At 41.0% G+C, this 25739-nt stretch overlaps 1 protein-coding gene across 1 annotated transcript; it reads left to right on the plus strand.

Annotated features, from left to right (window-relative positions):
- The first annotated feature begins 2555 nt into the window (after positions 1-2555).
- cltrn (collectrin, amino acid transport regulator) lies at positions 2556-24428 on the plus strand. The gene is made up of 7 exons (XM_031896657.1): positions 2556-2668; positions 3332-3390; positions 17144-17229; positions 17529-17645; positions 19005-19199; positions 22573-23935; positions 24022-24428. The coding sequence occupies exons 1-6, from the start codon at positions 2596-2598 to the stop codon at positions 22724-22726; spliced, it is 684 nt and encodes a 227-aa protein (XP_031752517.1). The 5' UTR covers positions 2556-2595; the 3' UTR covers positions 22727-23935; positions 24022-24428.
- The last annotated feature ends 1311 nt before the right edge of the window (positions 24429-25739 follow it).

Raw genomic sequence — 25739 nt, forward strand, 5'->3', positions numbered from 1 at the left:
CATTAGCCTAAAACTTCATTAAGGAATACGCCACGCAAGTCAAAATGCATGCTTTTAAGGAAAAAGTCAAAAATGGACTCAAAAGTGACGCCAAAGCTATAAAAAACTATTCTCACAGTGTAAGCAATTCAAGAATTCCCAAGTAAGTGGAGAGATAAAAATATTGGCATTTACACAAACATGATGACCTGCCTGTTGGGTCTTGGCAGCTTTGAGCTCCTGAGAAGAATACTCAAGAAATAGCATTTGTGCGCACAGTTGTGCGCCATTCCTCAGAAGGGACATGGGGGCCACGCTGCCAGCGATGTGGAAATGCAGGACTGTGTTTGGATGCAAGTGAGTATGTGCTCTCCATTGAGTCCAGTTTAGGACACCAACACTGGTGGGTACACATGTAAATGACCCATCATATCTGCTGCCCTTCATAATTAAGATGTCATTTTAATTAAAATTGTATATGTTTAAAATACTTTTTTTTTTTAACAAACATAGGACAGCAGATACTCCAGTAATCCAGTACCATTTATGGCTAAAATAGGTTTGGAGACCTGCAGCCACCCCCATGACTACCTGCACTCACCCCTACCTGTCCCCAAAGACACGTAAATTAGGGAGCAGCAGTAGAAGCAATGATCCCTGACTTACCTTACCCATTTCCCTATGTCTGGCAGTGACAAGGCTGGCCTGCACCCAATCATGCTGCACTTTGCACCTCACAGTGGACTTTTTATCTTATGTGAAATGCAAAGCACAACCAAACCCCAAACTAATGCACCTCTTCATGCTTTTGCACCTCAACTTTGGGTCTTAGTAAATAGTACCTAAGGTGTCCTACAAAGGTCCAGTGAAGCTCTGATCTCAAGAATCTGAGTAATCGGGGCATAACTACAGAGGAAGCAGACCTTGTTGCAAAAGGGCCATTAAGGCTCTAATTATGAGCAATTTCAATTTATCTTGGTAGAATAGGTAAACTTACCAATGTTTAGGGGACCTAAATTGAATTTGGTGTGGGGCCCAGTGACATCTAGTTATGCCTCTGGTGATGAGACCTGTTATTCACAATGCTTGGGATCTGGGGTTTTCTGAATAAGGGGTCTTTCTGTAATTTGGATCTTCATACTTTAAAGGAATACTGTCATGGGAAAACATATTTTATGTTTTTCAAACCCATCAGTTAATAGAGCTTCTCCAGCAAAATCCTGCATTGAAATCTGTTTTTCAAAAACACAAACACATTTTTTATATTTAATTTTTAAATTTCACATGAGGCTAGCCATATTCTTCATTTCCCAGGGTGCCACAGCCATGTGACCTATGACCAAGTTGGAATGATATCAACCCCCCCCCCCACAGCAGCCGATCAGCAGAACAATGGGAAGGGAGCAAGATAGCAGCTCCCAGTAGGTATCAGAATAGCACTCAATAGTAAGAAATCCAAGTCCGGCTTGGGACTCCTCCAGTTACATGGGAGTAGGAGAAACAATAGGTTACCCGAAAGCAGTTCTAATGTGTAGCGCTGGCTCCTTCTGAAAGCTCAGACTCAGGCACAATGCACTGAGATGGCGCCTACACACTAAAATTACAGCTAAAATATATTTAATGGTTCAAGAATAACATTTTAAATGGTAGAATGAGTTATTTGCTATGTAAACAGTGTAATTTAGAAATAAAAAGTGTACAATAAAAATCAGGACAGTATATCTTTAAGTTTACTAAAAACATTAAATAAACCCAATTATGAATTATTTGATTAAAATAGACTCTATCGGAGATGGCCATAATTCGGAGCATTGTGGATAACAGGTTTTCGGATAATGGTTCCCAAGCCTGTATAACATAACATTTTCTATAATGTAATATATATATTAGTGCTTTGATATGAAAAAAATCCCAAAGGACATCTTAGTATTTTTCCCCTTCTTGCAAAGTTAATTGCTTTTTAGCATTGTCCTAGAATATTGGTAGTATTATGATCCATCGGTGGAGGTAGGGGCTTCTCAGACTTGTAGACTAATTGCAGCATTTGATGCCCAGGTCTACTGTCGGCCATGCAGATATGCAGACGGAGACTCTGCATTTGATACCATATGGGGACTTGACTTTCTGTGGTGATATCTATGATGATCTGACATGGACATTTTGGCACAGAATAAGCAGTAAGTCAAAATCTAAATCTGGGCTATGGGTCAGGGCAGGCAGCAGACATTAGAAACCATGCCCAGGTGTCATTTGTCAAAGACCAGGCAGAAAGGAATAGCAGGAGAGGCTTCAGAAGGTTGTACAGCAGCACACGTTAGCAGGCAGATGGTGAGAGGCATCACGGCCCTGTTCAGCCATCCAAGCCATTTAAAATCAGATACAGTGATTAATTAGGAATGGATTAAAAGGGAGTGTCAGTGACACAATATTAAGTGCCTTTTTAACATCCACTACATCGAAAGTTGGCAAGTGACAAAAGAAAAAATGGTTAATGAAGACCAGGTTAATTGAAGAACAAGGAATTAATGATTAAACTAATTTTTTGTCAGCCTGGGTTTTTATGACAGAAACCATGTTGCTTGCTGGCTCTTTTTGTGTTGGAAATCTCATTGGGGAATGATGCTTGGGGGAATTCTGCTCTTTCTTCTCTCTTTACCCACTTTTGTCCATGGAAATCTCTGTGAACCAGGTAAGAGTGCCCACTTGGGAACTTTGTTTTGCTTCCTTTGCTTCCTCTCATCCTCTTCTATAGTATTAGTGCTATACTTTGTCAGGCTTATAAATATCATTTTCTAAACCAGAGATGTGCAACCTGCACTTCTATAAGTATAGTTGTACTAGATTGTTACTACTTCTACTCTTCTCATCAACCCTAGCCAGCCTTTAAGGCAGTCATCCCTGACTTGACTTATTCTACTAAATTTACTTGTCACAGCAGTGGCGTAACTAGCAGGCACCAGCCCCCCCCACCCCCCCTGCAAAAAAATCTTCAGAGGGGCAGCTAAAAGTGGCTGGGTGGGGGGATATTTGTGCAGTAGACCCTGCAGTTCAGGCCCCCCTATTGCTCGGGTGCCCTGTGACCATGGGGTATGCTTCCTCTATAGTTACCTGGCTAAGAGAATCTTAATGGATTTTGAATCTCCTATTGGTATTGAAAAATACACATTCTGAACTATGCAGTACATCCGGAACCCCATATGTTTTCTTTGGGAAGTATTAATTGTCTATGAAAACCTAACCTAAGTTGAAGTGTTTGCATTGATGCTGAAAAGGCTGTAAAGTTTAGTTTAAGCTCAAATATAATATATAGGGATATGTGTTTCATAAACATTTTGTGTTTCCCTCTGTTCAGGTGCCCGTGGAGCATTTAAAGTTCGTCTTAATATCAAGGCAGCTCTGGGAGATAATGCAGTAAGTGAAGTCTGACAAGTGTGTTGTGTGTGGGTATTTGTCTGTGTGTAAGTTACATCTTTAGAAGAGTATGGAATGTTTTCTACCAGAATCATATACACTACTCGACAATGTGAAAAAATCATATTAATTCGTCAATAATAAAAAATAAAAGTGTATGTGTGGCTGTGACAGGGAAATTAGAGTGCAGGCTCCAGTGTAACTGTAGTCAGTAGTGTAACTATGGAGAAAGCAGACCCTAAGAGGGGGACAGGGGGCCCTGGACCATGGGGGTCTGCTTCCTCTATAGCTTTAAATAAAAATGCCATCCTGGGCCACAACAATAGTGACAGGCAGCTGGGGGTGTGAGAGAGGGAGCAGACAGTCAGTAATAGTTGAATTGTGCACTCATATGGACGAGTAGTGCAGCATGAGGGCCCCATATAGGCGAGTACTGCAGCATGAGGGCCTCATATAGACGAGTACTGCAGCATGAGGGCCTCATATAGGCGAGTACTGCAGCATGAGGGCCTCATATAGACGAGTACTGCAGCATGAGGGCCTCATATAGACGAGTACTGCAGCATGAGGGCCCCATATAGGCGAGTACTGCAGCATGAGGGCCCCATATAGGCGAGTACTGCAGCATGAGGGCCTCATATAGACGAGTACTGCAGCATGAGGGCCCCATATAGGCGAGTACTGCAGCATGAGGGCCCCATATAGGCGAGTACTGCAGCATGAGGGCCCCATATAGGCGAGTACTGCAGCATGAGGGCCTCATATAGACGAGTACTGCAGCATGAGGGCCCCATATAGGCGAGTACTGCAGCATGAGGGCCTCATATAGACGAGTACTGCAGCATGAGGGCCCCATAGAGGCGAGTACTGCAGCATGAGGTCCTTGTTTGGATGAGAATTAACTGTATGCGATTATTTTTTTCTCCAGTGCAAATTGTTTTTTAGGTTGGGTGTCTGTTTTTGTTAAACTTCTAGCTATGTCAAATGACTTGTTTAATGCTTTCATACTTGTTTTATCCTATATACATTCTTGGTGAAGCAGAAGTTTTTACTTTTAACATATTAGTCCTTGAAATACACAGGGCAGCACAAATGATCTAATGGGAATGGAATCCAAAGCTTTTCAGAACCTTTTAAGTTACCATTTTAAAAGTTTGATCCGGCGTCAGGTTTCCTGGAGTTAAAATCCAACTCATTAATCCTTTGCCTTCAGCAAGGCTACAGTGCCTTTAGTTCCGCATAGATGAATGTCCTTAATCAGTCAAAGTAAAAGACAAATTACAAAGATGCCGTCAGACACTGACAATCTTCAATCAGTTTTGGGTTTTCTGTATCCAGCCGTAATGTTTCATTATGTGCAGCAAGAAAACCATAATGATTGCACTTTCCTGGGCTCACATAATGCTCCATTTGTTTAGGTTTATAAGTCATGTTTTTCTACGGAGCTGGATTAGCAGTTCTAAAAGCCTGTAACAATCGGGCCTGATTTTCTCTCCACTAGTTATTGCTTCACTGGGAATCACTATTTTATTTGTAAATTTATTCTACTGTATTATGTCCAATGATTTTATTAAATCCTTCTAAAACTCACAGCATGTTCCTTTTGTGTGAGCAGCAGCCCTCCAACCCAAAGGTACCGATAACACAGCTTGAACCATCTGCTTTTTGTATAGAGCAGCACTAAATCTTCAGTGCATGTCAGCTTCCCTCTGTCTCATTGCACTTACTGCTTCTATGCATTCAGCCCTTGTTTTGTGGCTCTTTTGGATCTTTCCATCTCATGCATTTTTGGCTGATGGGTCCCGTCGCCTTTATGAATGGTGGAAATTCTTCTGTTGAAAAACCCATTGTTGCCATGGCATCTTGGAAATAGCTGTACTCTATACTTAAGAGGGGTTATTTACTTATTGACAGTGTGCAAAGTGCAATTGGCTTTCGTCTGGTCCTAAAATACCACAGGTGTCTAGGCTCCATTTTAGCAGCCGTCACCCTCTTCCATCCAATGCAGCAGGGGACACAGCAGGTCTGGGATTCAAAATAGGCCCTGGCATTTCAAGTATGCAAAAGCCTAAAAAGCCCCCCTCCCCCAGCCCAATAAATAGATGCCAGCCCAGGCCTGGGGCACAGCCTACAACACCAAGATGGCCTGTGCCTTTGGCTCAGCAGTCTGCATCTCATAGCCATTGGTGAGGGGTTACCTCCTGCAGCAACATAGAAACAGTGTGCACCCCTGGTACTGCACCTTGAGGTGTTGAGGTTGGGTGGGGCAGAGTGCAGCCAGACCAGAGAAAGGCAGCTACTTGAATGAACACTTAAGGGCACTTTGGGGCACCATAGTGCTCTTACACTTCTTCCCCCTGTAAATGAACCCTAAGATATGAGCATAAGGGACCATTTACTACTGCAGGGCTCTCCTCTCCTTTTCATCCTCTGGTCGGGCAGGAGTAATAGCTCACAGTATTTTAAGGATCAGAATGGATCTATCATCAATCACTTTCTACATCTTTCTAAGGCTGGAGTAGATTGCTTTGGGATAATCTACTCTATTATACATGAGAATAAGAAAAGTAGTTGAGAAATGCTGTGGCTTTCTAGAGGTATGAGGCACACAATTTATAAAGGCCACAGAACCTCATTGAATATAATTACACCATAGAGTGTGTATATATACATAACACTTTTCACCAGATACCCCGATACACAGACCAATAAGCTGTCATCTCAATGTGGACAGGCTAAGCTGGTGGCTTTTATTGGTCCATGTATAGCCAAATTTAGGTGCCATGTCCACAGCAGTCATTTTAGGGGGAAAAATGTTGCATTGTGAGAAAAAACCATGGTTGTGTCCAAAAATTACACTGCGCTGTTGGCAGGAGGCTGGGTATAATAAACATTAGTTTCATTGACTGATGAGTGTGAAGCATGGGTCCTTCAGGTGATGGGGCACAGTCACAATGTCCTGCGCCAGCCAGCTGTTGGCCCTTTAAAGTGCGGTGGGTGTCTAGCATAGGGTGAATGATCTTATAACAAAGATGGGCTAGGCAGTTGCCACAATAATATTCTTCACATAGTGGGCAACACAAGATGGGCAAATCTTGCCAGGACAAATAAGCCTCTGTTCTTTAGAACAGGCAGAAAGCCTGAGACATTTACTGTCTATTCTAGCGTTGATAATTGCTTAATTTTCCTTCTCATATATCTTAAAGCTGTTGTTTGTGTTGTATGCATTCACAAATTAGTAAAGCTCTTATGCACCCAAATAATTCCTATTGATAAATTGGATAAAAGTTTGGAGTTCATTACAACCAACTCATGTACCATGTCGGGCAATTTGCATGAAGCAGATTGGAGCTTTGCTAACAGCCCGCAGAGAGCACAGATTCCAAGTCTTGGAAACAGTGGGAGCAGATAAGAGAGATGACATGAAATTAATTTCGCTTTTTATCGGTCATAACACAAGACACTTAAGAACGCTGCATTTTATCACTGCAGCCCCGAGGATGCTGTCGGCATGTTTACTGAGTTTATAACAAACACACTGGTGCGATAGCGACTGCAAAATACAGGCCAAATTACAGCTGTGTTACTTGTCAACAAGTAATGTTTGTAGCTCTGAGCTTTTAAAGCAATGTGTGACTATATAGGCTCTGCTCTTTCTTATATAATAATAATGGCCCTTAAGAATTGTAACAGTGGTGTTTAATTAAGGTGGCAAAGCAGATAAAGACTATAGTTTGTCATAGAAAGTGAATTTATTTACTGGTCTCCCCTTTTCTCAGTTCTAGTCCTGTTTCTTATGTATAAAGGCAGGCTGTTAGTTATGAACAAAATCTTTTACCTGATATCAGCAGCATTATTAGAATTTCTTCATGCATTTTTTTCTCCAAATAAAAATCCTTGAGAAAAAATGGCCTTTGACTTAGAAAATGTTTTAGCGAAAGGAAATTGGACTGTTTCGCTCATCACTACAGGCTGTTTGACTTACAGAACTCCTCTTAGAATGTGCCCAGACCCACTATTTTGCCTTTAAACCGAACACAATCCTGATTTTGATGGTTATGTTGATAAAAAAAATATTGCAAGCCTACAAAACAGGTGTCCCACAACTATGGAAGAAGAAACCTCAGAAATTATGGTTTAATCCAGTACATTCCATGTAATCTTCCCCTAGACTTAATATCACTTGATGGGAGAGCTGTGCATGTAAACCAAACAAGTGTATTTACAGCTGAACTGTATAACTACTGTACCTGTGCCTGCATTGAGCTCAATCCACCAGTTTGGCTGTACAATCAATAACAAGCTGATGGAGCACAACTCCAGCTCCTCCATTCAGGTTTTTCTATAGTGCAATAATGTCATTTGTATACAGTCATTTGTATATTGAGAATCTTGGCCTGTGTGCAGCCAGCATAGATGTAATTATGAAATAATTCAAGGTGTATTGAAGTAGATATATATCTTGCATTTTTAAATCTGCCTGGAAGTCTTTTATATGTATTTATCATTGTTTTATCTTTCTATAAAGAAGTATTCCTCGTTTTCTTCGTGTTCCTCGTGTTCCCTTTTTAATTTTTCTTCATCTACATCTACATGTTACTTAGCAACCTAGCTCTGGGTATCAAGTGCATGCCTGCTGAATTCTTTTAATTCCCTTGATATATTTGTCTGTTCTTATAATATCAGCCCCTTTTTCGTTTGAGCGGTACATGGTAAAGTCTTTAATAATGCCCATCCCCTATAATTTAGAATAATGAAAAAAATCAATTTAAAAACAGTTAAGCTGTATACACTTGATATCCTCTCATATATCAAATTCATTAGCAGAAACAAGTTTAGATAGGAAACGTGCCACATCTGAGCCCCACATTCAGTGTCAAACTATCCCACCAAAACATTGGGAGATATCTTGGGGCTGGTCTGTGTAACAGGTTTGTGCATGGCGGAGGGGTTTGAGGCAGTGGGAGGCCTTGGCAGGTTGGGGGGGGGGGTGTTGGTTTCTGTCAGGACGTGGTGGTCGGTGGCTAGGATTGCCACCTTTTTTCCAGAAACATAAGGGATCACTCCTTCTCCTCTTATAGCTTTTGTATTCATTTCTTTCTTCAGCTTATCTGTCCCTTTGAACCTCTTTTATTTCGTTGCCTCTTTGGGCTTTATTGTCTTTTTTCTTTGTTCCATAATTTCACTAAATCACACTGTGTGCCTCTGTGCTCCCTAATGCCATCCCATTATTATTTCTATCTATTCCTTCTCACCTCCTGCCCTGAAAATCTGATATTAGCAATGTCTGTAAGTCTCAGCGGCTTCTGCTCCTGGCAGCAACTGATATCATGTAGTTAAGATATGAAAAAATGAACAGGGAAATGAAGAGCAATAAATATTCATAGGAAGTGGCACTTTGTTAAAGGGCAGTTGGTAGTTAAACAAATGGCTGGTGAACATGTTAACAAGTGAACAACATTATATTTATGCTACACAAAGCAATTTCAGGTGTTTCCCCATCAACAAGCATTAAATCTACCTTCCCCCATTACACCAAGGGGTGCAAAAGGGCACACTGCTTCTCTCTTCTCTTCTGAGTAAAGTGTTCTGTATTTGCCCCTAATTATGCAGATGGTGGGTAATGGTGTGGGAGGACACGTTCTCTGCTGCTGTACACATGGGAATGTTGGCTCATGTTGGAACGACACTTCTCTAGGTGTATTATGTGCCCATGAGCTGGTTAATAAACTCCCATTTTATCCGCTTGTTCAGCACATAGTTTGTAACACTTCTACAATGATTCATGAAATACCTAATGCCTGTTGCATTATAGTTCCCTACCAAGAGGGTGAAAGCTGTGTTAGCCCACAGTGTTCAGTGGCTGTAGGTGCTCTTTATTCCTAGTTCAGGATTCTACATTTATATGTAAATCTAACTTATTTTTATTAAGATTTCTGAGATATTTATAGCGTTTTATGAATGAGCTCCCTCCACCTAATGTGGAAACTACTATGAATTGTTCAAACTTAGTTTGGGTGCATTTTATAGGATGTAGTTAGCCTAACCATGTTGTTACCCAAAGTATTTCCAGATATTAATGTATGGGTGCCCTACCAACCATTTACATTACTATATAGCTGTTTGGCAGGTGTTATGTTATTATTTACAACTTGTATAGATTCCAAAGGCCTGGAACTGCCTCCTATAATAGCCTTTATACCAGGGGTCCCCAACCTTTCTAACTTGTGAGCCACAGTCAAATGTAAAAAGACTTGGGGAGCAACACAAGCACCATAAATGTTCATGGAGGAGCCAAATAAGGGCTAAGATTGGCTATTAGGGAGCCTCTATGCACACTATCAGCTTACAGGGGGCTTTATTTGGGAGTAAATCTTGTTTTTATTCAACCTAAACTTGCCCCCAAGTCAGGAATTCAAAAATCACTACCTGGTTTGGGGGAACTGAGAGCAACATCCAAGGGCTTGGTGAGCAACATGTTGCCTCCTAAGCTACTGGTTGGGGACCCCTGCTTTATACCAAACACAGACAAAAGCAAGGTTTCAGGTTGTCCTTGGCCTTTTATCAAGATAGATTATTAAGCTTGCGTACAGTTTTAACCGCAGCAAGTACGGCCTAAAACGTTGTGATGTCTGGGTCTTAAGCAATAGCACGTGTGCATGTTTGGAATTTTCAGAGTGGGGGTTGCACCCATTTTTACACCATACACATAGCACCTGCAACTACTTGCTCATACTGTATATTATTATACGGTATTATATAGAATTTAATAATTCATTTTCCATAAATTAGCCCCGCATTGTTAGACCTTTTTTTGCAAATTTTGCATTCTGTTTTAAGAGCCCCAAAAAGCCTTCCCTACCTCTGAAATCACCTGCCTAGTGCTTTAGATAGAAGCCAACCATTGCAAACCTCTAGTGGCTTTGTCCTTTCTCTCCACCCACCCAGAATCTCTGCACCCCCCATTTCTCTCCATCACCTTGTTCCTCTAGCACTGTCTCTCTATCTGAATGGAAAGCTGCATTTTGCACCAATCTCTCATATCTGCCATAGCACAGACACACTCCTGTGAGAAATAATGAGTTGTTTCCCTGTTGGAAAACCCATCCTTGCACCTTCACAGCTGGAGGTGTGCAGAGCAGGGGGAAAAAGTAACCATTATCTGTTTATTAACTTTGCCTTGCTAAGGATTTGCTGAGCAGTAATAAGTAACTTCCTTCCAAAAGACTTAACGCTTTCACTGCTAAACCGTAGAAGTCGTTTCTGCTGTACAGTGGTTGCTTTTTGGGCAAGAGATCTGCAACACAAACTGCCCCTTCCCTAAGGTGTCTCTCCGTCCATCTATATGACATCCTTAATAACTGACCCTATTATGGAGAGTTCCCTTACTCACTCAGAGTGGCCATCTGCAAATAATACTTTCTCTCAGTGCTTCTTATTAGGGGATTATAACACATCTATGGCAGCACATGGCGACTGCACCCGCCCCACATTGCCACAGTCATGAAATGTGTATTGCCACCTTTATGTTTATGTCACCCTTCAGGTTGCCCAAGGGTCCAAGGGTTTGTGTATATTTGTTTCATACAAACAATCTTCCAGTTTCAGGCTCATGCTTGGGCAGCTATAAGAAATACACCAGGAAAAATCAAGACTCATTGCTACAAGAAAATCTCTTTGTTTCTATTCAACAAGTGACCTTTGTATTCCTAATTACCCAGAGTCCAACAGAAACTTTTCTGGACCATCTCTTTTTTACAGGATGGCTATGGATCAAAGTACAAGGTAGTCCCTTCTAGCAGCTATTCCATTGGCTACATGCTCAGTGAGCCAACATGATGCCAGGAACGCACACATTTGTAATGGCTGAAACTACAGAACTTCACAATCGCTTGACTGCTGAAAAAAAACAGCATCAGTGCCAAGCAGTGCAGAACTGGCTCACTGGGGTAACAAGAAAACTCTTTGTCTCAGTGGGCCATTTAGCTTATCAATTGACTTATTTCATAGTAGGCAATGCAAGGATATATCATTGTGAGTAAAGAAAAATGGCTAAAGAGAATGATGTTGAGTAAGGAGAGGGGTACGCAGCCACATGCGGCACAGTGGATTGTAGGTCCACGCAAAAATTCCTGCTTTTGCGTTTTATAGGCGGACCTACACTCGCAAATTCTGTATTATTCAGTGCAGACACACAGGCAGTGTAGGAAAAATGCAGAGATGAGAGAAGCAGATCTACACTTCATGTGACCTCGCACTAAGTTTTTGTGATGGGCCCTTGGCCTCCCACTCTAAGTCTGTATGTCATGGTATAAAATATGGGATCTAGGCACACAAACCCTAGACCTCAAGCTAGGGGGGCAGATAAACCATACTGACACCATTCATTAAAGCTACACATGCCCTATGCCACTCCTTGCGCTTTTGCATAGTTCTGCTTGACATGGGATCTGACTACCAGGGCCATAGAATTGACATCTCTGTTTTTTTTCTATTAGATCTGTGCTGTGCAACCTCTTAAAAAAAAAGTGGTAAATATGTAGCAGTTCAGCCCCAGTACTGAGGGGCAGAGTGTGATTACTGTATATATATATATATATATATACAGTGCATGCTGTTGCCCCACCTGCCATTTTATTCTCAAAATCTAGAAAGCAACATACTCTTTACTTTTTTAAACTTCATAGGGAAAAATGCAGCAAAATAAATGTTAGCGACATCCATTCTGCATGCTTTATGCAATAATTGCGTCTTTCTTTTCTTTATCATTTAATTAGTTCTTACATGCCCAAACGATAAGGCACAAATAAATACCCAGCCAAACAATGAATACAATTAGCATGACTGATCATAGTAATTAGTACAAAACCAATATGTAATTGTGCTGCTTAATGGTTCTCTGCACATTCATTCGTTAACAAATGCTGAGTGATGATATGCCTTTCCAGCAGGCTGGCTTAGAAGAAAGACAGATGATAGACACAAAAAGGAATTATGACTTATCCAGTGAAAACAAAATATATCCTTCAATCATTTTAATGCTTAATCGCTAGCAAAGACCATAGAGTATAAAGAATGTTATGTAGTGCACATTTGTATAATAGGTATAGCCTAGGCCGTGAAATTAAAAGGGATTCTAATGCTTTCTATCTCATTCCCAGGACCTGAAAACACAGGGATAAAAGGCCATATTTTCAGGCCAACATTGATTTGAAATCTTTTTACTTTTACTTCCATAACATAAAGCAATCCAACTACCTGCACTCCTTAGTCGGTTGGCCAACTTCGAAGGCGGCACTAGCTCCAGGTTTCCCGCCGCAACCAGTGTCAAAATACACAGGTTAAATGTATCAGTTGCAGAGTAATAATGTGGAATTATGGGGGGAAATTCTGCATTCTGGGTAAAATACATGGTGATTTTTATAGAAAATAGCACTTTTCAAACTGTTCATAAATGAGCCTTGTAAATTGGTTGCTGTACCTGGTGGGAGCAAACTTTGCAAATGTTATTAAATTACCTTAGTGTTTGTTGGGGTGTAACAACAGGGGCAGCAGAACTAGCACTTGCTGCCCACCCCCAAAGCATGTAATTAGCTCAGTTTATTAAAGGACATGGAAAGGCAAGATCCCTTATTCGGAAAACCCCAGGTCCCGAGCATTCTGGATAACGGGTCCCATACCTGTATTTACAGCAGACTGACTGTATTAGGGTAATGAGCAGCCACTGACCCTCTGACTGTTACTGAATGACAACTCCAAGTATCCGCTACCCGTGGGGTTGGGGAATGGTGGGAGATATAGTTTTAAATCAGCTGCAGGTTTGATGAGTCTATTTTAGTTACTTTGTTTAGTCAGATGCAAATATATTTTTACTTTTAAGAGATTCCAGCTATTGAAAATGTCACTTTCGCTGACAATCAATTAACACATTTCCACTACAATGCTTCTCACAAGTGTTCTGTTTATCTGGCAAAAATCTAACTGACTCATTAAGCATTAACTCTAAGGGCTCTGGCACACGGGGGGATTAGTCGGCCACGACAAATCTCCCTGTTCGTGGGCGACTAATGTAAAATGTAAGTCGCCGGTGGGATGGCACAAATCGGCGAAGTTGCCTCGCAAGGCAATTTGCCGAAATCGCCTGCGCAGCCTGTGCCATCCCACCGGCGACTTACATTTTCGCCGGTGGGATGGCAGTTCGGGGAGATTAGTCGCCCGTGACAAGGGAGATTTGTCGCGGGCGACTAATCTCCCCGTGTGCCAGAGCCCTAACAGTTTATTCACATATAATGCTGATTCCACACCGAAACCATCACTGTTTTACTCACAATAAATGCAAGTGAAGGCATCGGCTTTAATGAAAAGGCAATTAATATTAATAATAATATGGGATATACAAGGGAAATCCTGGTGGGGTAAAAAGCATTCACACTGAGATCTACTGTAATTAGAATGATTTGCTATGAATGAAGACCTTAATAGCTGGAAAGTAATATAGATTGTGATTATTAGAAGGTTTCTTTTGTAATTAATGTTACAGATTTGAATACAAACAGTAGGTGATTCAGAACATTTAGCTGCCTGGGTTATTTGTAAGAACAGCACCGACGCTTGCAATTTCCTTTCAGATCAATGGGGGGTGCAATTTTGAACATTTTCCTGCCTGCCCTCAGAGCTACAATCACCCAAGGAAAAAATCCTCCCCTTTTTTTATCATTACACCCTGATTTTGGAGAAATTCTTGTTTTTTTGGATGCTAGTGCCCCTTTACCAAATTGCTTTGTTGTTCTTTTATGAAGTCTTTACTAACAGGAGGAGTAAATACAAGATACCAGCATGTTCCACGTCTGTCATTAAATTTAAATAAAAATGATCATGTGAAGCAAATTAACAGTGTAATAGTTTTAGTGCAGATAGCAAGGGTTGGCTAAATAGCTTTATATTAACATTTACATGCAATATGACTTGATATATATAAAGTAAAGCTTGAGCTACATCAGTCGAAGACTCGCGAGTCTTTTTCGGCGATTTCCTGAAATCGCCCCGCCGCGTCTGCCATCCCGCCGGCGACTTACATGTTCGCCGGTGGGATGGCAGGGGTAGGCAACTCGGGGAGATTAGTCGCCAGCGAACAGGGAGTTTTGCCGCGGGCGACTAATCTCCCTGTGTGCCAGAGCCCTTAAACTGTACTGTTATTGTTGAGACTTGGACATTTATTGACTCAGGATTTTTACTTCAGTTCTTTCAGTGAAAAGCAAATAACAGGTTCCTGCCTGCAAAGCCTCTGTAAATAAACACAGCAAATGTCCCTTAAGGTGTGTACAACACAAAGTTTCATACAATAATCGGTGTGTGTGTGGGGAGACGAGGTGACTGATATTGGCAAAAGCCTTGGATATCGATAGTCTCATTGATTGGGCAGGATTAAAAGCGCTCGAACATCGTAGCATTAATGCTGAATCATCAGAAAGGGGTAAAGAATACCTTTGTTTTTACCTGCATATCTGACAATTCAGCTCTTAACGTTTGTAGAGTGGACGAATGATCTTTCCTATGACCAGTGGTTGTGGGAAAGATGAAAATTGTAGTGTGTATGGTCACCTTTAGGGTGATGGCCCACAGTGAGATTAGTTGCACATGGTTTATCTCGGCTACTGCAGGCAATTAATCTCATTGAAATGCCTTTCCAGGTATACACGTTGCTTCTTTTTCCAAAGTCGTACAAAGTTTTCTCCTTTTAGAGAACGAATTTGGAGGAAAAGTGGATGCAAAGCCACACTGCCATCACGCTGGCTGTACACATAAATATTCACTTGTTTGCTAAACTCACCAAATGAGCAGATCTTTGCCGGATTTGCCCACTTATATGCTGGGATAGATTGGGCTGATTCGCTTGTTTGAATTCTAGGCCAACAATCAGACCATAGCAGTGACCTATGCAGAACCGCTGGGTCCTCACCCGGCTGGATTTTCAAATCTGCCCAGTAGATATCTAGATGATTTTTGCCCAAATATCTGTCAGGGAGGCAGTAGGGATGGTCCCCTACATGGGCAGAAAAGCTGCCAAGACGGTCTGAATTGGCAGTATTTAAAATGCTTCACCATTAAGTACTCTAGTTTGAGAGCTCGCAGTATTGCAAGTGTCTGGGCTCATTTATTCTAAGCACTTGTGCTGATATCTCCTGAGAGACACCAAGATCCTCAATGAATCCTTCTGATGTCAAAATCATAAAGCAGCTGTTAATCTTGACTCATGGCAGATATTTTCTTTTCCTTCAAATCAGCAGGTCCCAGCCTTATATCTGAAGCTACCGCTAACATCCTTACATGGTCTATAAAATCAGCAGTTATGTTCATTCAGCTCCTATAAAAGTACCGCGTGGGAAAGGGTTTCCTGCTGTAATAGCCATTATATGCTCCAGAAACATCTCTTCTTCTTCCTTTGCTGAAGTGTATTGATAATAATTGCAATAGCTGCTCTGGCTCATTCTTGCATAAAAGGAACAGTCTTAAAAATGATCTTTTATTTTACACTATTTTTCATTTATAGAATCTAGCGGTCTTCTACAAAGTCACTTCTGCTATATATTAATATATGTGTCTGTATGTATGTAGGTATACCTACACAGCACTGTACAACTCTACAATGCAGAAATTATTACATTATAATACATTGTATATAAGTATAAATATGCTGAGATTTAGTGCCTTGTTGTAAGAGACAAAATTGTAAAGAGGTCCCTGCCCTGTAGAAATCATACAATCTATTATACAAGCTATTAAAACATCTGGTGTGTAGAGTCTAAAGCTGGCCATATATTAGTAGATCTGATCCATGGTGGGTGATATCAGACAGATCCAATCATTTGGTCCTAGGACCAAAGAAATGGATAAAAAATACAGGGTTATAGACCATCAGGGTAAGGGGCTCCTCAATAAGTCCATACAGCCCTCAATCCAATGGGAGAATCAAACCTGCCTAGATGTCAGTCATGTAGGCCTGTCAGAGGGTCTCATACATGGGCAGATAAGCTTCAGAATCAATATGAAGGGGCTGAATCGGTAGCTAAAAGGAAATCTATACCCCAGAATGAATACTTAACAACAGATAGTTTATATAATATTAAGTGACCTATTAAAGAATCTCCCCAAACTGGAATATATATATATATATATCAGTAAATATTGCCCTTTTACATCCTTTCCCTTGAGCCTCCATTTAGTGATAGGCTGTGTGCTCCCTCAGAGATCAGCTGACAGGAAGTAATGCAGCTGTAACAGGAAGTAGTGTGGGAGCAAAACACAGAACTCTGTCCATTAATTGGCTGATGTGGCCTAGCATGTATGTGTCCTTGGTTTTATTGTGAATCGTATAATCCCAGGAATTCCTAAAATGGCAATTTCATATTTAGGATTACCCAATGGCACATCCTACTAAAAGGTACAGGTATATTCTTAAATGGTTGATTTAGATGAAGCAGGGTTTTACATATCAGCTGTTTCATGTAATATATTTTTATAGAGACCTACATTGTTCGTGGGTGTAGTTTTCCTTTACATCTGCCCATGTACAGTATAGCCACATTGCTGAAGACATTTGGAGGACAGAAGCTTAATATTGTAGTGCTCCAGTCTCAGTTATTAATAGTCATTAATGATATATCTAAAGATGATATAAATCACTAGTAAGATAAACAAAAGCACTGGACATGAGGGAACACCTTCTGAATGCTTCTCTTTCCCTTTGTTACAGTATACATGGAACGCCGATGAAGAGTATCTCTTTAAGGCCGTGATGGCTTTTGTCATGCGAAGCTACACAAAAAATAATACATTTGAGTAAGTTGACGCTAAGTGCAATTTTTTATTATTAATTATGTCCTTTCGGCATAGCCTTGTAATAGGATTTGGTTATCAGCAGTAACATATGCCTCCCTGCGCGGTACAATGAAAGGAAACGTGCCTTTCTATTGCCTACAACTCTTATCTTTAAAGCACAATGGAAGTAGCACTAATAACACACGCAGAAAACTATACACAACGTGGGTAGATATTACATTGGACTGAATTTATATGGAAGCTCTTCTGTAATAGGCATTTTATATGCTAATAACTTCTCATATTCCCCTTGCACGCAGCATTTCTAATATCGTGCTGTGCAACTCGACGGAGAGAATCTCCTTCTGGTTTGTAGTCACGTCTCCTTCCAATGAATCGGACCCCGTTTCATATTCCGTCATTGAAGCTGCAATAAGGTAACGACAAAAATGCGACATTTTCACGATGTATGTTTTGATGTAATATAAATGGAAATGCAAGGGAGAAGGAGTGAAGTTGCTCGTTCAGGATTTGAATAAACCTGGTTTTAGTGAAACTTTTAGTTTGGTTAGAGGCTGTAATCTGGAGCTGCTTTCAAAGTTCTAGGTCATTGGAGGTTTTCCTAAGAGGATTTCACTAACCAAAAACCCTTGAGACGTTATCCTTGAGTAACTTGTCTTTTATACCCATCTGATTAGAACTCCACTAGTATAGAAAATCCTACTTAGAATTACTGCATGTACAGGTATGGGATCTGTTATCCAGAAACTGTTATCCAGAAAGCTCTGAATTATGGGAAGGCTTTCTCCCGTAGATTCCATTTTAATCAAATATTTCAAAATGTTTCCTTTTTTGAAGGAAAAGGATGTGCTGAGACAAACGTTTTTTCCAATAGTTAGCAAATGGCCATACACTAAAGAATATGTAATGCCATCTTACATTATGCAAAGTGACGGTTAATATATAACACATTAAAAGTTTATTTGGTGCACAAAACAATCATAAATGATCCAAAATGTAAAAAAAATGAATTACCCGCACCAAAAGGGCAGAGGTTCCTCAGTGCTGCACGGTCACCGAGCTCCTCTTTTTTTATGTGTTTTGTGTCATTGGACACCTCATCATCACTGGTGGCATTGGTCGCTTGTCCCTTTCACATGTGTATAAAGTGGCTTACTCCTAAGTACCTGCTATAATTGATTGGGGTAGTTAAGATATCTCAGGTCACTTGGTGCCAATAGAACAGGGCTGCTTTAAGGTGCCAGTAGGTGCAGGGCAAAGATCTCGCTGTGGACCCTTGCAGCTGCCCTTAGAAATTTGTGGAAGTACTGTCTTAAGTAGGTAAACCTGAATACAATAAGGCAGGCTAATGAATGTCTGTTTTTCATAAGCAGAAGTAAGGTCCAGGTGCATCCCCCATCTAGGTGCAAATGCCCCTTTTGCCTTTTTTTTTTTTTTTTAAATGGCCCTAAAAAGAAAAGTACATTTATAAGGAAGTGAACCCAAAACAACAATGTTAAGCCAAAAAATCAAAGCATTGTGGGAAAAAAATACATTAATTGGGCTGATCTAGTTGTTTTGCCCTGGGCCATTTATCACAATGCAGACCCTATGCAGAGTAGTTGTGGGAGGACCAATTTAAGTGGCCAATACGATCCTCACTCAACAGGATTTTCCAATCTTTGCAATCTGGTCTAAAATGATCGACTTCTATCAGCTTTACTTATGTTCCACGTATACAGAACCCACCATTTACTGTAAATGTTACACCTCAAATAACTCTGCTTCCATTGTAGGAATGAAAGAAACCGGATTAACAGTGCTTTTCTCTTGGATGACAAAACCTTGGAGTTTGTTCAGATTCCACCCACGTTGGCTCCTGCTACTCAGACTTCTAGTTCCTCGTGGCTCATTGTGTTTGGGGTGGTGGTTTCTGTTGTCACTGTTGCTATTGCTTACCTTGTGGTATCGGGAGTCATACGGCACAGAAAGTAAGTACAGTACATGTAGAACATGATCACAAAGCTCTGCAAAAGAATTCTCTAGTAAACAAGTACAATTCTTTTCCAACTATTTCCAGTGGGATGATTATCTGATATTCCTGTTCTTCAAGAGCTGCATTTTAGTAAAATTATCATGTTATGCAAAGGAGCCTCCTTTGTGGCCCCTGGGAAAAAACATGTTGCTCCCCAACCCCTTGGATGTTGCTCCCAGTGACCTCAAGACAGGTGCTTATTTTTTAATTCCTGGCTTGGAGTCCATTTATGGTTGCATGAAAACCAGGCGTACTGCCAAACAGAGCCTTCTGTAGGCTGCCAGTGGCTCACGGGTAAAAAGATTGGGGTCCCCTACTCTAGACCATCTGCCTGCTCATGCCCCCACCCAGTACCCAATGCAGCCACTAAGTATGCAACTACTGCCAGTCTAGGCCCAGGCCTTTGAGGCCTGCCCACAAATCCAGGCCTGGTTATAATGTGTAATTCTATGCACCTTGGGCAGATATTTATATGTTAAACCTAGCACTTGGTTCACAACCTGGTTGTTTATACTGTGTATATTGCCTTGCAACATGTCTGCTTAGGGACACTTGCACTAACTAAACAAAGCTCCTTTTCCCTTGGACTTAGTCTGTATGGTGCTGTACCTTAGCCAACCTGGGGGTTTCCTTCTGGTCCTTTTTGAAAAGCTAAATTGATTTGGTTAAAGGGGCTGGGGGATTTAGTTCTCCATAGAAAGAGTAGAAAGCTTTGTATTCTGCAGCCTTCCTACTGAGTGAATACTAAAGGCTAAATGTCCATTGCCTTGTTAATATCATTAGGTCTGTGTAGATATAATAATTGACCTTAATAAGGAAATATTAGCAGCAGATATTCTATTGAAAACCAAATAGTTGCCGCTATGACGCTGTTTATGCCTCACAAACATGAACTATTTCCAAGTTCACTCAATGCAATAAAGATTTATTGTAGTTAATGATTTCCAGTGGTAAATATTAACAACACATGTGTTGTAAACTTTTAAGATTAGGCAGTTTTCATGATCTTTTACTTTCTTATCATAGGATTTCATACAGTGTAGATGAATATGATGACAGGTAAAAGTTCACATAATTATGATGTAGAAAGAACACATTTTTTCCTGATGACCAATACCTCATGTTTCTAGGTTGTTAATTTTTTTAACCAAAAGATATTAAAAAAAGATATTGAAGGGATACCTTTTGGTGACTTGGGCTCTTTATCTATAACACCATCTATGGTGGCACGGTTTTACACTTCCAGTTGTTAAAGATGTCACTCTAAAGGCCCCCATACATGTTGAGATCCGCTCGCTTGGCGCATAGGTGAAAAAAAAAAATTATATTATATTGGCGTCAATGGGGCAGTCGGTTCGGGGACTGCATCAACGAGCCGATGCGGCCCCCGATCCGACTGAATTTTCTAACCTGACGATCGATATCTGGCCAATTTCAGCCCAGATATCGGTTGGGCAGGCCCCTCGTTTCTGCCCCTACATGGGCCGATAAGCTGCCAAATCGGTCCAAGGGACCAATATCGGCAGCTACTATCGGCCCGTGTATGGGGACCTTAAGTGCAGAATTATTAATCTTTAGAACATATCTACTCTGTTTCTAAGTAACCTGATGGAAGACCATGATTTTAAAAATGCTGTGAAGCCCTGTAGGCAATGGGAAGCATCAAGAGTAGACATTTACATCCTGAAAATAAATGCATACTGCCATAGTATGGGTTCTTAACTGTTGTGCACTTCCCATTGCTGCCATATTTTTAAGTTACCTGTGGGGACCCAAGCCATTTCGATCACTGCTACTAAAAGTAGATATTACATTTTCAATCACATTTTTAAAGTAGATATGTCTGTATTAGGGTATAATCTAGAAAGCAGTGACATAATTGCAAGGGACTAATCTCCCAGAAATGCCATCCCACCGGCTAGAATGTAAATCGCCGGTGGAATGGCATACGCGGCGCCGTGATTTGCCGAAGTCACCGAAGTTTCCTCACAAGGCAACTCTGGACTTGGCAGTAACTTGAGGATTCCTGCAGCAGGTTGAGCAATAGGTGCACCGGACTTGCACCCAGTGAATCAGATGCAAATGCCTCTTAAGGTCCCCATACATGGGCAGATTGTAGCTGCCGATATTGGTCCCTTGGACCGATTTGGCATCTTATCTGCCCGTGTAGGGGCAGAAATGAGGGACCTGGCCGACCGATTTCTGGCCTGAAATTGGCCAGATCACAATCAGCCAGGTTAGAAAATTCAGTCGGATTGGGGACCGCATCGGCTCGTTGATGCGGTCCCCAAACCGACTGCCCCATTGCCGCCAGTATAATTTGATCGTTTGGCCCACCCGTAGGTGGGGATATCGGGTGCACATCCACTCTCGAGCGAGCGGATCTCAGCGTGTATGGGGACCTTTAAACATGAGTTCTAGAATTGATCCAACATGCACCTGATTGGGCACAATTGTGGTAGAAGCTCATTTCACTTACTAAACCTCCTATCTGTCCTCTAGCACTTGTTGATTTGTGCTACCTCTCTCTTTACACATTTCTTTCTTATTATCTGTCTTTCTGTTATCTCTTCTCTCTATTGTGCTTCTATTCTCTACTTTCTCTCACTTCTATTCCGACAGAAGCAACCTTAAAACATGGCAGCAAATACACTAGATTTATTGAGAGAAAAGCTGCGTTATGGGTATAAAAAAAAAAACATAGTAATTTGGTTCTGCACTTTGCATGCTGCACTTGCATTTGTAAATGACACTTTAGGTGTTTCAGCTGAGAAGAGAAAAACATGGCTCACTTATGCTGATTTTATGTTTGTTTAAATAAAAATTGGGATGAGGGAAATCTCTTTAGACAATCTAGTTTGGAACACTAAGGGGCTGATTTATGATGAGTTTTCAGACTCGAGCAATCACTTACTGAACATATGTGTGGTTCCTGCTCCAATTACCTTGGCTTGTTGCCGAGTGGGTTTTTTTCCTCTAAGGCACAAGCAATCATAAATATGCCCCTAAATATTATCAAACTGTATAGTTACACAAATTTCCTTTTTTGAGGAACAATTGCATTAAATTGTAGTATGATGGGGAATGCACATTGACTCTGGCCTTGTAATTACTTCCACCCCAGATCCAAAGATACAGTAATCTTACATTTAAATCTGTTTATGCCATACACAAATACCTGATGGAATATATGGCACAACAAGCAGGCTTATAGCACAAAATAAAATCCAAATCCACTCACTGGCACCATTAACAATTAAGACATAAATATAATGTATTAATGTATGCATATTCATTGAATGTAACAATCTCATTTATCCCTTTAACAGAAGATTAAAGTCTTCAGAAGAAAATGAAGAGTCTGAAGTTGGAATAAGATCAGATGTAACCAAGAATGGTGGACTTCATGACAAAACCCTATTAACGGGCAGTTTGGGGAATGACAGTTACGATCGCACTGAAGAAGCACACACAGCCTTCTAGAGATCGGAGGATGAAGGGTCTGGCACCGCATCACCACATTTGTACTCCTTGGCATTCACGTTACTAAAGTAACCAAAATTGAGGTTTTTTACAGAACGAAAACAGAAAAGGACTGGAAAGCTGACGTTTAAGTTCTGTTGCGATAATATAGTGAATATGGTCCCCAAACTAGTGTTAATGCCATCATAATTATGTCCTAATAAATGATCCAGCTCGGATAATGTCAGAGAAATGCACATAGTAACCCCGCTGTCTCTGACTAGAGATCTCATGTCAAAAACACAGATGTCACATCAAGTTAGTTTTTCTCATTCTTGTCTGTTCAGTCTCTCTTCCTCCTTTTCTCTATGTCTCCTGCGTACTTTTTCTCCTATGGGTAACATTATTTTGTTTCCACTCTTTTCTTCTCTCACCCCCTTTGTTTACTATTCTTCAGTTCAGGCAAGATCACCAGGTGGACGATATTGGGCTGATTTGATCGCTTGGCCCTAGGGCCAAATGAATGGATCACAAAGATGGGGATTGAGGCCGTCAGGGTGAGCACTGCACCAAGGAGCCAATGTGGTTGTTAATCCAATGAGAAAATGAAACCTGCAAGATGTCAGTCGAGGAGGCCTGTCACTAGGCCCCATACATGGGCAGATAAGCTTCCAAATTAGTCTGTAGGGGCTAACTTGGCAGCTTAAATCTGCCTGTGTATGGCTCCTTTAACCGCATAGCTGAAAACAACCCTGAATAATAAGTTTAATTTTGAATGGAATGGAAGAATGGGGTTCCACCTTCACAGTGCCAAACCAATTGCCTCTCTGATTCTGGCTCTGAGGGAAGGTAGAGACATGACAAGTAAAGGAAAGACCTCAGCTGAAGGCAGAGGGACCCAATAGTACATCCAGTGGGTAATTTTGACTCCACAGTGTTTTAGCATCTACTGACTCTAAGATCCAGAAGATAACAGGGGTCATTTATTACACAGCACAGTAGCAGTCAGTTATGTGAAAAATTCCATCCTTTAGCAGTGCCTGTATCAATGGGCACTCCTGCACTTCAGTATAGTTGCCCTCAGCGCCACTGCCTTCCCCCTACCTCCTGTTTAAAATGGAGTATTGCTGCTACTCCTGTTGGCACAGGGGAACCCTGGAGCTACAGCCTCCTCTAGACCAGACAGTAACTTTAGGGTTCCCGCAGCAGCATGAAATTAACCAGACTAAGGGCTCTGGTACACGGGGAGATTAGTCGCCCGCGGCAAAACTCCCTGCTCGCGGGCGACTAATCTCCCCGTGTACCAGAGCCCTAAGACAAATTTTAGTGTAATTGCATGATCTTTGCAAATCTTAATAACTGGGAAAAATGCTGCATTGTGGGTAAAACACATGGTGATTCTGTTTAGAAGTGCACTTTGCACGCTGAGGGGCAGATTTATTTAAGTGTGAATTTAGAGCTCAGCTCAGTACAATTCCCCTGCCCTCCAATCACTCTTGTAGGATTTTTGAAGGGTGAACTTTCACCCATTGATTATTTTGCCTCTAAAAGTCCTATAGGAATGAATAGTGGGAGAGTGGGAGAATTTTACTGTTGATAAATCTGCCCCTGAGTCTGTGGTAAGTAAATGACCACTAATATCTTGCTTATGGTTTTAACAGCTGAGATATGTTTTATGTCTTAATAAAAGTCAGAAATGCAATAAAAATACACTGACATTTGGCCATGGCTGTGAGTCCTTAATTGCTGCAGAGTTTGGTTGGAATTCAGTTTGGTCCCAGCTCTTAATGCAAGAGAATATTAATTAAAGAATTAAGTCTCCGCGTGAAGAAGGATAGTTCCACCCTTCAGGTAAGGGGGTTTTATATAACAGACATATTATTGCCTGATGTTTATGGCTGTTTGGGGGGGGGGGGGGGTGGAGGGACAAGGTGGCTAATGTCTTTGATATAATGTTAATTGTTTCAGCATGGTGGTTGTATGAGTAACCCAGAGTCCATCAAGACCTGGAGGTGTAAATGCTGGCAGTGCCAGTAGCACAATATTTAGTTTGTGTTTAATTATATTTTTATATAGAATTCTAGCTTTTAGGGGCAGGAGTCTTTTATCCTCTTTCCTTTGACACAGGTTGCACTACATGGGCAATTTTGACCTAAAACTAACCTGCTGCAGGTTAAAGGCAATAACTGTAATGCAATCATGTCAATGTGAATTATCCATGGTAGATAACTATATTGGAAGCAGACTTTGTGCCTGCTGGGAAACTCAGAAGTGGGCACAACTGGGCCCTGACTGCTTAATATGTATTTATGTAAAATGTCCGATTCCCAAAGTATTGGGGAGCCCTAATATGATTTTGTTTTGTGATACTGATGGTGGATTATAAACCAAATGCCCCCTGTGTGCTGAAGCCTAAGCTAAGCCTCTGTGTTGTGCCATGTTTATATGGAAACACAACTCTGTAACAGATAAATACAAATTAATTAGGCTACCTGGCAGATTTGGTAATAAACAAGCATTTTGCCTTAACCTTTCCTGACTAATTAATTCTAAAAAGGGCTCTCCTCACAGTGGTGTTAATTAATGGCATATCATAAGTAAACAGCCGCTTGATTATTGAGAATATACTGTCTCCAAGATGGGAAAAAAAGTGACAATAATGTTGTATAATGAACGCAAGTCACAACACTGTCATATTTACCCAGCGCTAGGTTATTAACACAAGCTTTTACAGGCACAGAGACAAAGGCATTACTGCGGTAGACTAAAAGATAAAAAGCAATCCTTACAGAAATTACTATCTATTATTTCTAGCTGCCATTGTTGCAATTTATTGTATAGTTGGGGTTGGTTGGTGTTTAGTATCGACTTAACTCAGTGTGCTCCATTGAAAATTGCAGAGGATTTTGCAAGGACCAGGAGATCATATGATAACCTTGCTGTCCCCGGCACGCAAGTTGGATGAGCATTGTTCTGCGTGTGAAACCCTTAACTGACTATTTGGGGTGGTGGTAGTCAGGCGTTTTTAGTTCAA

Source organism: Xenopus tropicalis, chromosome 2, assembly GCF_000004195.4.
Source record: "Xenopus tropicalis strain Nigerian chromosome 2, UCB_Xtro_10.0, whole genome shotgun sequence".
Taxonomy (NCBI): domain Eukaryota; kingdom Metazoa; phylum Chordata; class Amphibia; order Anura; family Pipidae; genus Xenopus; species Xenopus tropicalis.

Excerpts from the sequence above, each read along its gene's own strand:
- cltrn (XM_031896657.1), top strand. The coding sequence starts at position 2,596 with ATGATGCTTGGGGGAATTCTGCTCTTTCTTCTCTCTTTACCCACTTTT. Across the intron at positions 3,391-17,143 it reads CAGCTCTGGGAGATAATGCA|TATACATGGAACGCCGATGA; the intron begins GTAAGTGAAGTC and ends CCTTTGTTACAG. Across the intron at positions 19,200-22,572 it reads GGAGTCATACGGCACAGAAA|AAGATTAAAGTCTTCAGAAG; the intron begins GTAAGTACAGTA and ends TCCCTTTAACAG.